Source organism: Sphaeramia orbicularis, chromosome 4, assembly GCF_902148855.1.
Source record: "Sphaeramia orbicularis chromosome 4, fSphaOr1.1, whole genome shotgun sequence".
Classification (NCBI taxonomy): domain Eukaryota; kingdom Metazoa; phylum Chordata; class Actinopteri; order Kurtiformes; family Apogonidae; genus Sphaeramia; species Sphaeramia orbicularis.
Genome location: NC_043960.1, coordinates 7,140,387 through 7,156,335, shown reverse-complemented (window position 1 = coordinate 7,156,335; position 15,949 = coordinate 7,140,387). Strand labels below are relative to the sequence as shown.

Here is a 15,949-nt window from a genome sequence, read left to right as displayed (position 1 = left end):
TCAGAATTTGCCTTTCAAAATAAAATGCTCGCATACCAACTTCTAGTAGGAATGTTGTAGACACACAAAACCAACGCCAAAACCTTCGTTTAATCGAGCCCAACAAATCACGCACTGACACCTATGAGCTAGCTCCAATAGGAAGTTCGCAATATGCCTTTCAAAATAAAATTTCTAAAACTAACTTGTATGACACCGTTTGTCGTATTGTCTTCTAAATAGCACCAGAAGATAGAGTGAACCCTTCTCAAAAAAGTGATCTCGCACTTTTTTTTTTATAACTGTCTTAGTTCTTTTTTTTTTTTTTTTGTAAGCCCTGAAAGTTGCGAAGTCTGTCACTGAAAATTCAGTTTTTTCCCCCACATATTATATACTGAAGCGATCACAAAACACAGCAGAAGACTCCTGTGAACAAAATTTTTGAGATATGATGTACGGTTTTGGATTTACAGCAATTTATGTGAGAAGTGGTGTCTGAGTGAACTGCAGTATTAACTGTATTGACTCACATGTGTCATCTATAGGAGCCATGTGAGATGAACGTGCGCATGCACACACATGCTGACAGCTGATTGGCCAGAGTCCTTCAGAGTGGGGAGATTTTTTTTTTTATCTCAGAAAATCTACAAACAGCTCATCATAACTCTAACACTTCTGGGGTTACAGTAACAAATTCTACATCAAAATGTAGGAAAATCTCTTTTCTTTCCCAGACTGTTGACATTTGAATGTTAAAGTGTTTAGTTTTTGATCTGTGGGCCTCCAAACACAACAACTGCTGCTTTTTCCCTCCTTCCCTCCTGTGTTCCGTTTGTCTCACTCACATGTTTGACTAACTCCACCTTCGTACACTCACTGCTGATTCACTTCTGACTTTGTTTCATCACATTAGAGATTCAAATGTTGGTCCAACCTTCCAGAAGTCTGACATGCAAAAATTTTTCAGATAGGAGCTACTGTTCTGGAGTGACGTCAGTTTGTCTGACAGGTGGTTTTTAGTTCATTTCTCTGAAACTCCTGTCTGCTCTAAAGGTCGTTAGTGATGATCAGGTGCACCTGCCATGTTTATGCTCCCATAGCAACCATGGAGAGTCCATAACAACTGTGTGTGTGTGTGTGTGTGTGTGTGTGTGTGTGTGTGTGTGTGTGTGTGTGTGTGTGAGACTGCTACTACTATTACTGATCCAACCTGCATGAAATAAAAAACTGATTATAACTGATTCTCTCTCTCTCATTCTCACACACACACACACACACACACACACACACACACACACACACACACACACACACAAACACACACTGTAGAGTCCGTAGGAACCATGTGTGTGACACTACTACTACTACTGCTATTTATACTAATACTACTCCTGCTGTTACTAAAACTACTACTTCTATTACTACTAATACTACTACTACTACAACTATTGCTATTATACTTCTGTTACTACTGCTATTACTACTACTACTATTACTGATCCAACTCGCATAATTAAAAAAAATGATTATAACTGATTCTCTCTCTCTCTCTCTCTCTCTCTCTCTCTCTTATACACACACACATACACAGAGTAGGGTTTTTCAATTATTATATATATATATATATATATATATATATATATATACATACACACACACACACATATATATATATATATATATATATATATATATATATATATATATATATATATATATATATATATATATATATACTTATAATATTTAATATTTATAATATTATAATATATTATACTTATTATAAATGGGGGAAAAAAACATAAATCTCCCAAAAAACAAGAATGGCTGGAGGGAGGTGTGACCGGTAATGGGTGGCGGCATGGGAGGGGGAACCCGGCCAGAGCGCAAGGTCCCGACAGATGCTGCTTGCAGCTTTAATTTAATTATTAGTTTGTAAAAAGGGGTGGGAGTCAGTAAGTTATACTTCTTCCCACTCCTTTTTGAGCACAGAAAAAGTTTAACCATCTTGTATGGTTCTGTGTTATCTGATGATTCTATGTGCTCAAAATAAAACTACACACACACACACACACACACACACACACACACACACAGGGACAGAGCGCCAGAATACATTGACATAATGACAGCATTTTGATGTATGTAAATTATGAGACCAATTAATAAGTTAGCACAGAAACAAAGTTACATGTCAATCAAAATCAATCAAATAGTTACTCTAAAATCATTCACACATCCTATCGAACATTCTCCATGCACCCCCCCGTCACACACACAAACACACACACACACACACACACACACAAACACGCACATGCACACAATCATGGGTTCAAGACATAACGTGTTCTTATCAATCGGAGCCTCATTCATTCCTAATGTGTATAATCTTGGTTTGATAGAAGCCATTTCTGTGTCAGGTGTACAAACATTGCAAAGAGACTGATTAAAGAGACTTTACGGACACCCTGGACATCTGCAGGGATAATCCAAGTCTCTGTGTCAAATTTTAGAGCAACTCCAAAACAAAACTTTACACAAGCAACCATATGAAATAAGATTGTGACAGTGAAATCCACAAGAGAACTGAATAGACATAGTCATGCAAAACACATGAAGGCTTGGCAGGAGAGCTTTCCTAAATCCTTTCACTGTCCTCCTTTCACAGAGAACTTGTCTTTGTGTTTCACTGCAGGACAATAAGCCCAGCTGAAGTCAGCAGTTCCACTGCCCTGCTGGGACCAGTTTGGGTCAAGACCTGCCTCCAGTTCCTCAGACCTCTGACCACTGAGGCGAACCAAAAGCCTTTTCCATAACCTGATGCTCACTCATCTGAATCCTGCAGTCACTCACTGTGAAGTCTGAGAAAATGATCTCTGCACAGCAATGCCAAGTCATTCCACTTTCACATTTAAAAAACCAGAACAGAAATAGAATATACCGCATATAGGATAGATACTATATATAGGAGCGATGTTGGTATATATGTTATCTATAAGACAATATGACACACATAAATCTTCTGGACATACACTGGAAAACATATAAATCTTACCAAGTGTATTTTTCTCATTTCTAGTCAAAATATCTCATCACACTTAAAATAAGACATAATCATCTACAGAGTAACTTTTCAGTGGGTAGGTAATTACTTATATTTTCAGGAAAATGGATTTTGAAATGAGAAAAAAAAAGGGTTTTATGAGTGTGAATGTTTGGAAAGTGACAGTTTTGTGCTGTCATTCTGGGTTCATTTTACAAACTCTCATAAATTACCTAAATTTATTCCAAATACATTGATATTTGACTATTATATTATTTGTCACATTATAAACACACTGTTTTTAAAATTAATAAATGCATATATCTATGTACAATACATTTTAATATAATGTTAATACTATTTGTATGTTGTAAATATTGCAAAATAAAAAAAAAGATAGATAGATAGATAGATAGATAGATAGATAGATAGATAGATAGATAGATAGATAGATAGATAGATAGATAGATAGATAGATAGATAGATAGATAGATAGATAGATAGATAGATAGATAGATAGATAGATAGATAGATAGATAGATACTTTATTCATCCCATAGGAAAATTTACAGATATAAGAACTTATTTTTGGACAAATCTTATTTTACTAAATCTTACCAAGAAAATTTTCACTTGTTCTATTGGCAGATTTTTTTGCTTAATTCAAGCAAAATTTGTTTTATCTGCTGCAACTTCAGGTGTGGAGTTGGAGTAAGGATGGGAATAGGAGAAGCAGAAATAAGCCTCTGGCTTCAGCTTCTTCCTTTTTCAGTTAACAATTGTGTTAATTTTATCTTTGTTTGTTTTTTTAATATGTATGTGTTTTGTACATAACAAACAAATATTCATTCATTCATTCATTCAAAATTTTCTATGTTAATTTGCTCTACTTACTTTTTGAACATTGATGATTAATTTTTTGGAACTGTCCTTTGTACTTGTTTTTTATGCACATCTGATTCCTTTATACACATTGAAATGTAGTGTTTTTGACACAGTGAAGCTCCTATGACCATTTGTTTCTGCTTCAGTGTACAAAAACAATGTTCTTCCAAAAAAGATGGGAAGGACAGACCTAAACATGCATATGTTTATGCTCTGGATAAATATGTCAAGAAGTTACATTTTTCTACACTACTGATCATGTGTGCCCCCCCCGCATGCCCTGGGGGGGGCGTCCTGTTCCCTGGGTTGGGCCTGGGCTGGACACAAGCCTCCTGGCTGCGTTTCCACTTTGCGTAATATTTACCAAAGAACATTTGTACAGGCTCGCACAAACGATATCGACATCTTATCCTGTATTTTGGAATCTTCTAATTGGCTTCATTTGTTTTCACTTCATATAGAAATATTTCTCATAAACAGAAATTCAATACGCAATATGTATGAGGATGCTTTCAACACATATTTGGCTAATAGGATAAGAAATGTTACTCTTGATGCATCTTCACTTATCATGTTAATAAATTTGGTGTACTAACAACAAGACATATGAGTAGTGATGGCCGAACGAGGCTTTGTTGGAGCTTCGACACTTTTTACGAAACCTGGTTCATTGCTAAAGGCTCCAGTGACACAGTGCTCGAGGAGGACATCTAGTGGTCATTAAAATGAAGTGCAACCAAGACATGTCGAAGAGTCAAACTTCTTTCCATTCTGCAGCGTACTTATTTAATGCACAGCACATCCCAGTGGTTCATGGATTATTTTGGATTTGATTGTCCATGCACATTCCTGTTTGCCTACACAAGATGATTGTAGGTTTGTATGAACACAATAATAATATTACTAGTAATAATGACAATAATTATTGAAAACCATGATCCTGCTTTGGAATATCTGTATGTAATCCTAAATAAATATCCACTTGTTGTGGTATGGGACATTTAAATGTTGCTGCTACGTTCATGAGATGTGCTCCACAAATACAGACTGATGTCATTTCACATGGGGTTGGTGCAAATACAGATTATATACTAGTCAACATTTGCTAGGGATCAGGATCTCCGGGATCAGGATCTCCGGACCTCAATCCCATTGAACACATTTGGGATATGCTTCAGGTCCGTGTTCGTGCCAGACAGAACCCTCCAACTACGGCACGGGAGCTGGAAAATGCCCTTCTAGAGGAGTGGACCCTTATCCCTCAGCAGCAGATTTCCCGCCTCATCTTTAGCATGCATAGAAGGTGCATGTCTGTTATCGATGCGGATGGTGGCCACACACATTATTGACATCACACCGTATGTGTTTCAGAACATTCTGAGTGGTTTCAGTGAAAACAAAATTGGAAGAGTAATTGTTGTGAACTCTAATTTCTAGGGTTGTATCACCCTTTTGCCTGAAAGTGCAATAAAAATTTATGTTTTTTTACCTTTTGGTCCATTTTTCTTTACATGACTAGCCAAAGTACACACATAATATATGAAGTCACCCAAAATATTATACAACATCAATTATTGTGCAAATATAAAACTGATCCCTAGCAAATGTTGACTAGTATATTATGGATTTGGGCAAAGTATGTTTTAAGGTTCATTGGTAAATGGGTTCATGGGTGTGTTCCAAAGTGATTTCAGGTGATTCGAAGCACTCAGCTGCTTCATACGTCACTCAAGTGTGTCGAACGTCACAAGTCATGTGACCAAACCACATCCCGGCACTGTGCTTTGATACATCTGCTGTATGAGCTACGGCGCAGCAGCCCATCACTACATATAAGGCATTTTATTTAGTAAGACTGCTCCATTACTAATTCCACATTTTTATTAAGTGCATTAAAAGTGTATGAGGATAACTGCTGTAGCAAAACTGGTAGAAAAAAGGGGTTTTCAGTAGTTATAAGTGCATTTGATGTAAATAAGAAACCCAATATGCCAACCAGTCAGAGCCAACACAGACATTGGCCCTACCCACAGATCAGTGTACCGTGTGTGACCCCTCCCCTTGTGTCGACTGTTAATGTTTGATTGGTTCTTGTCGGTTCGCTGGAAACAGAAACCACTAATCCTTCACTCACCATTCAGGATCAACTGGTGTGATGTCTATCCGGGGAGGGGCTCCGAAGGGCAGGGACGTCGGCCTGGTCATCACTTCCTCGTCAGGCGTCCGTGATCTCTCCCCCTGTCGCCATGACAACGGGGGCAGCTGCAGGTTGCCTGAGAAACGGCGTCGGCCCCTGCGCAGGTCAACGCCCAGCGTGCAGGACGGGGATGTGAAGGACTCGCTGAGGCAGCAATCTGGAGGCTCTCCATTGTCCTGAGAAGAGAAAGAAAGAGATGGAAGAAAATATGAACATCACAAGAACCATGTGGAGAAGTAACGGAGCAGAGAAAACTGAGATAAGGCAATAATGAAATATTGTCTGATCACATAGGTAGCTAATTTCCTTTTTTTTTCTCTCTTTTTTTCATTTTTTGTCCTTTTTTTCTTCCTTCTTTTCTTTTTCTTAAAAAAAAAAAAATAGAAAAAAGAAATAGAAAAAAGAAATAGAAAAAGAAAAAAGGTAGCTAATTTGCTCAGGTACTGGACTTAACTTATCTAATTAGAAAACTTTTCCCTCAGCCCTTTCATGCATGAATTTTAAACAAACTTAATCAATTTTATTTTTTTTCCTGAGTGTTTTTATTCCTCTTTAGGCATGAAAAAAAAACAAACAATGCAACTGAAATTTTTTTATGACCCTATTTTTCATGGAGTTACAAAAATGTCCACTCAGCTGAACACCATGCGTTTAGTTTTTGAAGCAAAGAAACATGTATTTAAAACTCATCATCAGAAAGTGATACACTGTGTGAAAACTATAAAATAAAAAATTCATGCAGCTAATCTGATGTTTTCTCACATTTTAACATACTCTAATACTAGTTATTACTCACTTCATGGAGATAATATGCAAAAAAAAACAAACAACCTTTTTATTTAAGAAAACTGCCACAGCCTAACAACAATTAGCAATTGACTTACACTAAAACATGTTCGTGCAGATCAGGTTCATCAAGAACAGCAAAGTTACAGTAATGGTATGAACTGCAGTGTATGAAATGATGCATAAGTGTCCATTGTGTTGGCTGATATGGAACTAAAGCAACAAAACCCATGAATATACAAGCTGTAGAATAGTTGTCCACTGTAGTGACCAGTTTACATGAAAGGGTTAAATTCATCTTAAATCCTGTATTAAATCCTAATAAAGAGCTTTTCCACTGTTTGCCCACTAAGGGGAGCCAGAGGTTTGTTGAGTTGTTCATACAAACTCTATGTAACCTTCACTCATTTTCACTTTGTCTATATTATAAATAATCCAAATCCCTAGATAACATAATCAATACCACAGATCTAAGAATTTTTCATTTTAACCACAGGAGGAATGTAGGTAAGTATTTCTATTCAAATACTGCTTTTAGGTATAAAGTTTTATGAATACATATAAATATATGTACAGTTGTGGGAAAAAAAATGATTAGACCATCAAAAGTCATCAAAAACAATCACAAAAACACACTTCATCCTTGAGTTTATCACAAATTATCAAAGTCTTTTGAAGATGCGTGGTTTTCACCTGGTAGGAGTGAATGCTGCCAGACAAATGTAGGTGTAATATTCTGTCTCTCAAGCAAAAACTGAAATATTTACCTATGATGTAGTGAAGTAGAAGCTGAACCCTTTCATGCATAGGCCACTCCAGTGGACAGTTCTTCTCCAGCTGTTCTCTTGTATATTCATGGGTTTTGTTTTTAGTTCCATATCAGCCAACACAGTGGACACTTCCGCACCATCCCATACACTGTAATTCAGACCATTACTGTAACTTTGCTGTTCTAGATAAACCTGATCTGCACTAACATGTTTAAGTGTAAATCAGTTGTTATTTGTTAGACAAGAAGTTTTTTTTTTTCATATTATCTCCATGAAGTGAGTAATTACTAGCATTAGAATATATTAAAATGTGAGAAGACATCAGATTAGCAGCATTAAAAATGTTTTTATTTCATTGTTGTCATATCACTTTCTGATATTGGGTTTTAAACATATGTTTCTTTACTTCAGAAATTAAATGCATGGATATTTTTGTAACTCCATAGAAAAAAAAAAAAAAAACAAAACTCGATTGCATTGTTTTTTTCATGCCTAAGGAGGAATAAAAACACTGAAGAAAAAAATCTTGACTAAGGTTCTCACAATTCATGCATGAAAGGGTTAAAGTTGCAAAAAATGAGAAAGTGCAAGCTTTTTTTTTTTTTTTTTAAGTAAAGTTGTGAAACTGTTGTCCCCTACAGAGGACAAAAATACATTGCTGGGTCTCAGGAAGATATATACAGTTGTGGAAAAAAATTATTAAACCATCAAAAGTCATCAAAAACAATGGTTATGCAATCCAGTCCTAACTCCTGTGTGTATCATGTGACTAAAACAGACAGAAAAGAAAACACGGAATGCCTAAAAGCTCTGTTTTTGTCAGTACAATGCCATAGATATTGATGGAAGAACTGAAGTGATTTTGGTTATTATCAAGAAAACATGAAAAATGGATAGATATCAGCTCTGAAATTAAACTCTTATGAGCTATTTTTGTTGTTATCATTATATTTGTCCAAACAAATGTACCTTAAGTTGTACCAGGCATTAAAAATAACAAGAAATTGAAGAAAACAAGGGCTGGTCTTATAATTGTTTAATGATAACAACAAAAATAGCTCATAAGAGTTTAATTTCAGAGCTGATATCTATCCATTTTCCATGTTTTCTTGATAATAACCAAAATCACTTCAGTTCTTTCATCAATATCTATGGCATTGCACTGACAGAAACAGTGCTTTTAGGAATTCCATGTTTTCTTTTGTCTGTTTTAGTCACATGATACACACAGGAGTTAGGATTGGATTGCATAACCATTGTTTTTGATGACTTTTGATGGTCTAATATTTTTTTCCTCCACTGTATATATCCTCCTGAGACCCAGCAATGCATTTATGTCCTCTGTAAGGGACAAGAGTTTCACAACTTTACTTAAAAAAAATAATAAATAAAAGCTTGCACTTTATTTATGCACCTTTATGCTTCTACTTCACTACATCATGGGTAAATATTCCAGTTTTTGCTTGCGAGACAGAATATTACGCCTACATTTGTCTGATAGCATTAGCTCCTATCAGGTGAAAACCACGCATCTTCGAAAGACTTTGATTATTTGTGATAAATTCAAGGATGAAATGTTGTTTATATGGGTTGAGAGCAAAATCCTCCCCATTTTCATGCTAATAAACTCTTTCAAAAGCCTCTTGGATTTGATGTAAAATGCATCACAAACTTGAAAACAGGCCTGGTGTTGTGAGCACATAAAAAGTTAACAGATGTGGTTTTCACAGAATAGCAGCATATGACAATTTTGGATATTTAAAGCAACAAAATACAACCCAGACATTAATGCAGCAGTAATACTGATTAGAAAACATAATATAATGAAAGCTTGACAGAGATTGTTTTATTGCACAACCACTACTTTTTTTTTTTATGTCTTTTTCACATATGGGTCATTCCACCTCAATTCAACAAGTGCCTCCTGCTCGACCATCTTAGATTTGCTTGAAATTTTTACCATATAAAGTTCAACACTAAAAAACACCTCAGCCAAAATTTCAGATTGATATACCAAATACATTTGAAGAAAAAAATTCATGAACAGGGTACCCCTCTTGCCGTTTTTGGTGCATTTCGCGATTGTCTTAAAATGTAGCAAATTTTAGAGTGCAATATCTCAGTAAGTTTTCGAGCTAAATGCATGAAATTTTCAGCAAAGAATGACTACCACATATAGATTGCATATGTATATTATCAATAACATTGTCTCCATTGGGACTGTGGTATGACCTTGTGAAATCTGGAAAATAAACTTGAAACTTTTACGAACCCCTATATTTATTGACCAATTAAACACAAACCAAATATGATATACTGCAAATAATTACACATCCTTTTACATAAGTATATAGAGTAATCAGATCAGCATTTATTAATGGGTATGATCCTGTTTTGTTGTTGTTTTTGTCATAATAAAATCGCAAAATAACATTTTTCATTCATTTTCACTTTCAAATACCACAGGTATGACAAGGAGTACCAACCAAAAGAACTTATTTTCTGAAAGACCATCACATATGCTTACAAAATGTAAAATTTCATGATGGTTCTGGGACTCACGAAAAAAAAAAAAATTTCATGATGGTTCTTGGACTCACAGTGGTTCTAGGTTGGAGTCCTAGAACCATCATGAAATTTTACATTTTGTAAGCATATGTGATGGTCTTTCAGAAAATAAGTTCTTTCGGTTGGTACTCCTCGTCATACCTGTGGTATTTGAAAGTGAAAATTAATGAAACATGTTATTTTGCGAATTTATTATGATAAAAACAACAACAAAAACAAGGATAATACCCATTAATAAATGCTGATCTGATTACTTTATATACTTATGTAAAAAGATGTGTAATTATTTGCAGTATATCATATTTGGTTCGGTATTGGTCAATAAATATAGCAGTTCGTAAAAGTTTCAAGTTTATTTTCCAGATTTCACAAGGTCATACCACAGTCCCAATGGAGACAATGTTATTGATAATATACATATGCAATCTATATGTGGTAGTCTTCCTTTACTGAAAATTTCATGCATTTAGCTCGAAAACTTACTGAGATATTGCACTTTAAACTTTGCTGCATTTTAAGACGATCGCGAAATGCACCAAAAACGGTAAGGAGAGGGGGTACCTTCAAGAATTTTTTTCTTTGGATACATTTGACATATCGGTCTGAAATTTTGGCTGGGCTAGTTTTCATGGTTGAACTTCACATGGTAAAAATTTGAAGCAAATCCAAGATGGTCGAGCAGGAATTTTTTTCTAAACCCGTTGAATTGAGGTGGAATGACCCATATTCATGGACATAAAATTTTTAGCTTGATTTTTAAAGTTTATATGGACTATATTTTAATTCTGTGGAATCCGGAAGCCAAGCAACGACATTTCGTTGCCAAATCTCACTGCTGTGTTTTTTTGTGCAATGACAATAAAGGAAGTCTAAGTCTAAGTCTATAAATACAACAAACAGTACAGCAAGGCCAGTTGAGGGTTACAGTATTAAACAAAATACACTCATAAATAATACAATAAAAGGAAAATAAGGGCAATCACATTACCATTTCAGCGCTGATGTCTTGTTTATAAATCCAATCCACTTGTCCCATTTTCTATCAAACTCATATTTCTTTAACCTTAAGGTATAAGTCGTATTTTCCGATACCTATATTTCCTGTACTATATCTAACTATTGTTTGTATCTAGGTGGGTCTGTATCAAAGCCAGTTCCTTGTTATGACCCAACCACTACTTTTACTTACATATATTTACTTAAAGAGTAACTTTACCCCCGTTTTGAGTCTAACTCCACCATTCTGAAAATGCAGACAATGTCAGAAACAAATTGAGATGAAGGTGATCAGTGTGTGAATGTCCAGGTGTGAATGTGACACACGAGTAGTTTCAGGTTCATCCGTATATTAGAGAATCACAAGATACTTATGTAGAAACAAATGAAGCTCCAGGAGGGTTAGTGCAGTGGTTTTTCAACCTTAGGGTCACCTGAAATTTCTAGTAATTGATAAAAATTGTAAAAAAAAAAAAAAAAAAAATTATAAATTATAATAATGTTTTTAATGATTCAGTATATATTTCATTATAATTAAAAACACCACACACTTTTACTAATAAAAATCAAGTTCAAATAAAATGCAGGATATAATATCTGAGAAAGCATAACTTCCAATCCAATCCATTTTTATTTATGAAGAACAAATGTAAACAACACAAAGGTTTCCAAGGTGCTTCAATAATCCAGCATTGCATGTATATATGAGGCATTCATTCACTCACTCACTCTCCCACACAATAAACACAATAAACACAATATTTACTGATGAGAACAGTTGCATTTTTGACTTTAACCAGGTTTTGGTTCTGGTGATGAACATCTTAAACTCTGAGATGGATTTTATTTCTGATGGCAGTGAGTTCCAGAGATTAATTATTATTACATGATCATAAACAAATTAATTTAGCAAAAAACATCTCCGTTTTGAAAGTCTGGAGTAGCCACAAATTCGCAATGTTAAAATGGGGTCATGAGCCAAAAAGTTTGGGAACCACTGGGTTACTTTATGTTTTTGTAGTGATTTAACAACCTGAGAAAAGCCCACACAAAAATCAATATCAGTTCACATGTACAATGTATTTAGAAGATTTTTGTTGCTTTTTCTCAGGGTCATACTGTCTTTTCCTATGGGGAATTGAAGCCCTGAAGTCCTCTTAAAGCTACCAAACCTCCCCAACAAAAAATGTGTACATCTGCAGCCTGTTTAGTTGTGTGACTGCTGTGATTTATTATGTTATTTCCAATTCAAATATACAACCAAATTAACCAATCGGGGAGGCAATTTTACAAGGCGAAATAGCTGCTTTCCTGTGGGTCTAGTGTGTCTGATTGAGTTAAATAACAGCTTCAGATTGACCTGTTGCAAAATGAATGATGTTTGGCAGAATCTGACAGATGGACATGCAGACCCAACAGCCTTGATTATACAGGCAGTAACAGTAAAAAAAAAAAAAAAAAAAAAAAAAAAAAAAGATATAATAATAATAACAATAATAGTGATGTACAATTGTCCTAAAACCACACTAAAATTAAACTCCATCATGAAAGGCTTAAGAGAAGTGGCAAATGCAAAGTTTTACATATTTGAAGTGTATTACACTGGTCAACAACAAATTTATTGTTTAAGTTTTTAGGATAATTTGTGTGTGCTGATCCAAAAATCACATTCATTTTGCTCAATCAGGTCAACTTTCTGAACTATGCTACATATTGGCTTTTTAACATTTTTGCTTACATTTTATGGGCATTTTCACATCATATGATACAAAATTCTTTCATATTTCTTACAATAAACGAGTCTGAAGATTTTACTTTTGCCAATTTATGATTAATGTTTTTTTTAATATTACAGGTGAATGAAATGGCTTCGACTAGAAGATCTTGCAAAAATAAGCCTGATGTATTCTGCTGCATCTGCGCTGAATACCCATTGTACCTAACAGGAATCAAGTCACAAGTTTCATAAAGTGTGCTTACCAATCTTATTTTGGTATTAATTATATATTTTGTGAGAAGATCAATTTTTCAAAATCCAATTAGCAAAAAAACCTGACCGGATTGAGAAAAACAGATGTCATTTTGGATTTAGCGGTGCAAAATGGTCCTAATTCAGTTGAAAAAACCTAGACAACTTGCAAAAAACATTTTTTTGTAACCCAGTGTTATCACTGGAATTGTTGCATTTCATGATTCTGTTTGTACCTTAAAAAACATGCCCTAATGTTTAGTATCGATTTAAGTCATGTTTTTAAAGGGGTCATATTTTGCTAAACCCTACATTTATTAGTCTTTGGTTTTTTTAGTTATGTATTTGGACCCTAATTGTTCATAAAGTTTGAATTTGAACCCTCCAGGTGCTGCACAACTATCTTTATATTCATTCTGGCAAAAATCAAGTGGATTTCTACAACCTGTTTTAATTCCTGCTTAATTTGTTACATTTTATAACTAGTTATGTCACAACATTTGTGGCTCATGTGCATTTACAAGGACCAGCGCTCAAAATGACCATTTCTGGTGTCATTACTCCAGAAATATGTTGAAGATGGACCTGTGGAGTTGAATTAATGAAGAATTACGACCGAAGCAGAGCATTTACAGTTTATGTAGACCACAGGAAATGCTTTAAAATGAAGAATTCATTAAAAAAGCAAAGTATCACTCCTTTAAGTGCAGAACATTTACTTGTCATGAGGTATCAATACTAATTTGGAATATTTTACCCACCTTTTGTCAGATGAGCAAAATACATCCTAACAAAAATATCCAAATATATTGAAATGTGATGCACTGGAAAAAATCAAAATCTTACCAAGCTTATTTTTCTCATTTCTAGTCCAAATATCTCATCACACTTAAAATAAGACATAATCACCTAAAGAGTAACTTTTCAGTGAGATATAAGAACTGATTTTTAAGACAATAGATCTGAGATTTCAAGACATCTTACCAAGATAATTTTTACTTGTTCCATTGGCAGATTTTTTTTATTTTTTTTTTTACTTGAATTGAGCAAAACAATCTTGAATTAAGCAAATAAAATCTGCCAATGGAACAAGTGAAAATTATCTTGGTAAGATTTCTTGAAATAACATTTTCCAGATCTATTGTCAAAAAATAAGTTCTTATATCTCACTGAAAAGTTACTCTTTAGGTGATTATGTCTTATTTTAAGTATGATGAGATATTTTGACTAGAAATGAGAAAAATACACTCGGTAAGGTTTAGATTTTTTCCAGTGTGGTGACTTAAATAAATGCTTCAGTATTAAGACATAAACACCTCTGTGTCCTGTTGCTACATGACTCATTCTATCATTTCTTCACTCTTCCCCCCTGCGTAGTCACTCCTCCTCTTCTTCTTCCGCCTCATTTACTGGCTTAATATGTCTTGTTAGCATGTGCTGTCTGTAGCAAACTGATTACAGGGCATAAATAACCGTGTTTATTCCTCAGCTGAACAGTCTAATTTACATGTGAGCCTGAAGGGCATAATAATCTTGACAAGTGTAAATGAGCAGTACGTACAAAAAAAAAAGGAAGCTGAACATGTGTGCGTGTGTCACTAATGAAAAATAAAGCTGCTCTGTGAGTGAGTGAAAGTCTTATCAATAACCTGACCGTAGGCATCGGCTTAACAGTGACGGTGCGTGTTTTTATTTTTGGCCGTCTTTCTTCTGTCTTTGTTGTCGTATCTATGTGCTTTTACAGTTCTGAAAACCCAGACTGATTGTTAACACAGACACTGATCAGGACTAAAAATACTTGTTCCATAATTGTCAACACAGAGAATACGTTCTGCTCTGTGTGTGGGAGACATCCACGAACTCATCAAACAGAACTGCGTGCTGTCGAAGTACTTATCTAATGTTACTCCGAAACAGGTTAATGGACTTTTTTGTTCAAACAACCTGTCTGCTCACCTCTGGGCGGAGTCAAGGGCGTGACAGATGGACAGCCCACTACTTTCTGATTCATAACTTTTGGACCAGACGAGTTTAATGCTGCGTTCCAGGCAGGTTTTTGAGCCCGTAAGTCACGACTTCAAACCCCGACTCACAACTTTGTAACGTTCCTGGCAAGTCACGCCAAACTGCCTGAGCGCTAGGAATTGTGGTGTCTGCTGGAAACCACCCCTCTCTGTGGTGTCTGCTGGATGGCCGGGCCTTGGGGCCCTCTCGGTCGGTCCCTGATCCCTGGAGGGAGTGCGGTTGCGGTTGCATGTCTGTGTTCTTCACCTCAGTCTGTTTGCCTGGTTCACTTTGTCACAGCAGATGAATGTGAACAAGTGACGTTGTGTGGATTTGTTTCTGGTATTATTTGTATGAATGTGGTATATGACACTTTGTTCATGCTTTCTTATATTCTTCATTTCATAGGTCTTATGTATCTCATTGTTGTGTTTTTTTTTGTTTTGTTTTGTAGTTTTGTTTGTTTTGTTTTGTTGGGGTTTTTTTTCTCTCTCTTCTGCCCAGTTTACTCAGGTTCTGGTTGTAGTTATTGTCACCATTATAATTGTCTCCATGGTTGTTGCTGTTTGTTTTGTTGATACTTTCTTGTGAGGGTCTTCTCCACCTTCTTCTCTCTTGGTTCTCTCCCCTTCTTCTACCCCCCCACCCCCCACCCCCCATGTCAGGTCCAGCATCGAAATGTGGTTCAACAAAACTCATAATAAACACAGTAGAATATCAAAGGGCGCTTCATATACTTATGAAGTTAC

General features: G+C 35.3%; 1 protein-coding gene across 1 annotated transcript in view; it reads right to left on the bottom strand.

The window, feature by feature from the left end:
- pde4ba (phosphodiesterase 4B, cAMP-specific a) overlaps window positions 1-15,949 on the bottom strand; it is a 586,891-nt gene that overhangs the window by 424,142 nt on the left and 146,800 nt on the right. Inside the window, exon 3 of the mRNA XM_030131421.1 lies at window positions 6,045-6,283. Within this exon, the coding sequence (XP_029987281.1) occupies window positions 6,045-6,283 (239 nt within the window). The remainder of the gene's footprint in view (window positions 1-6,044; window positions 6,284-15,949) is intronic.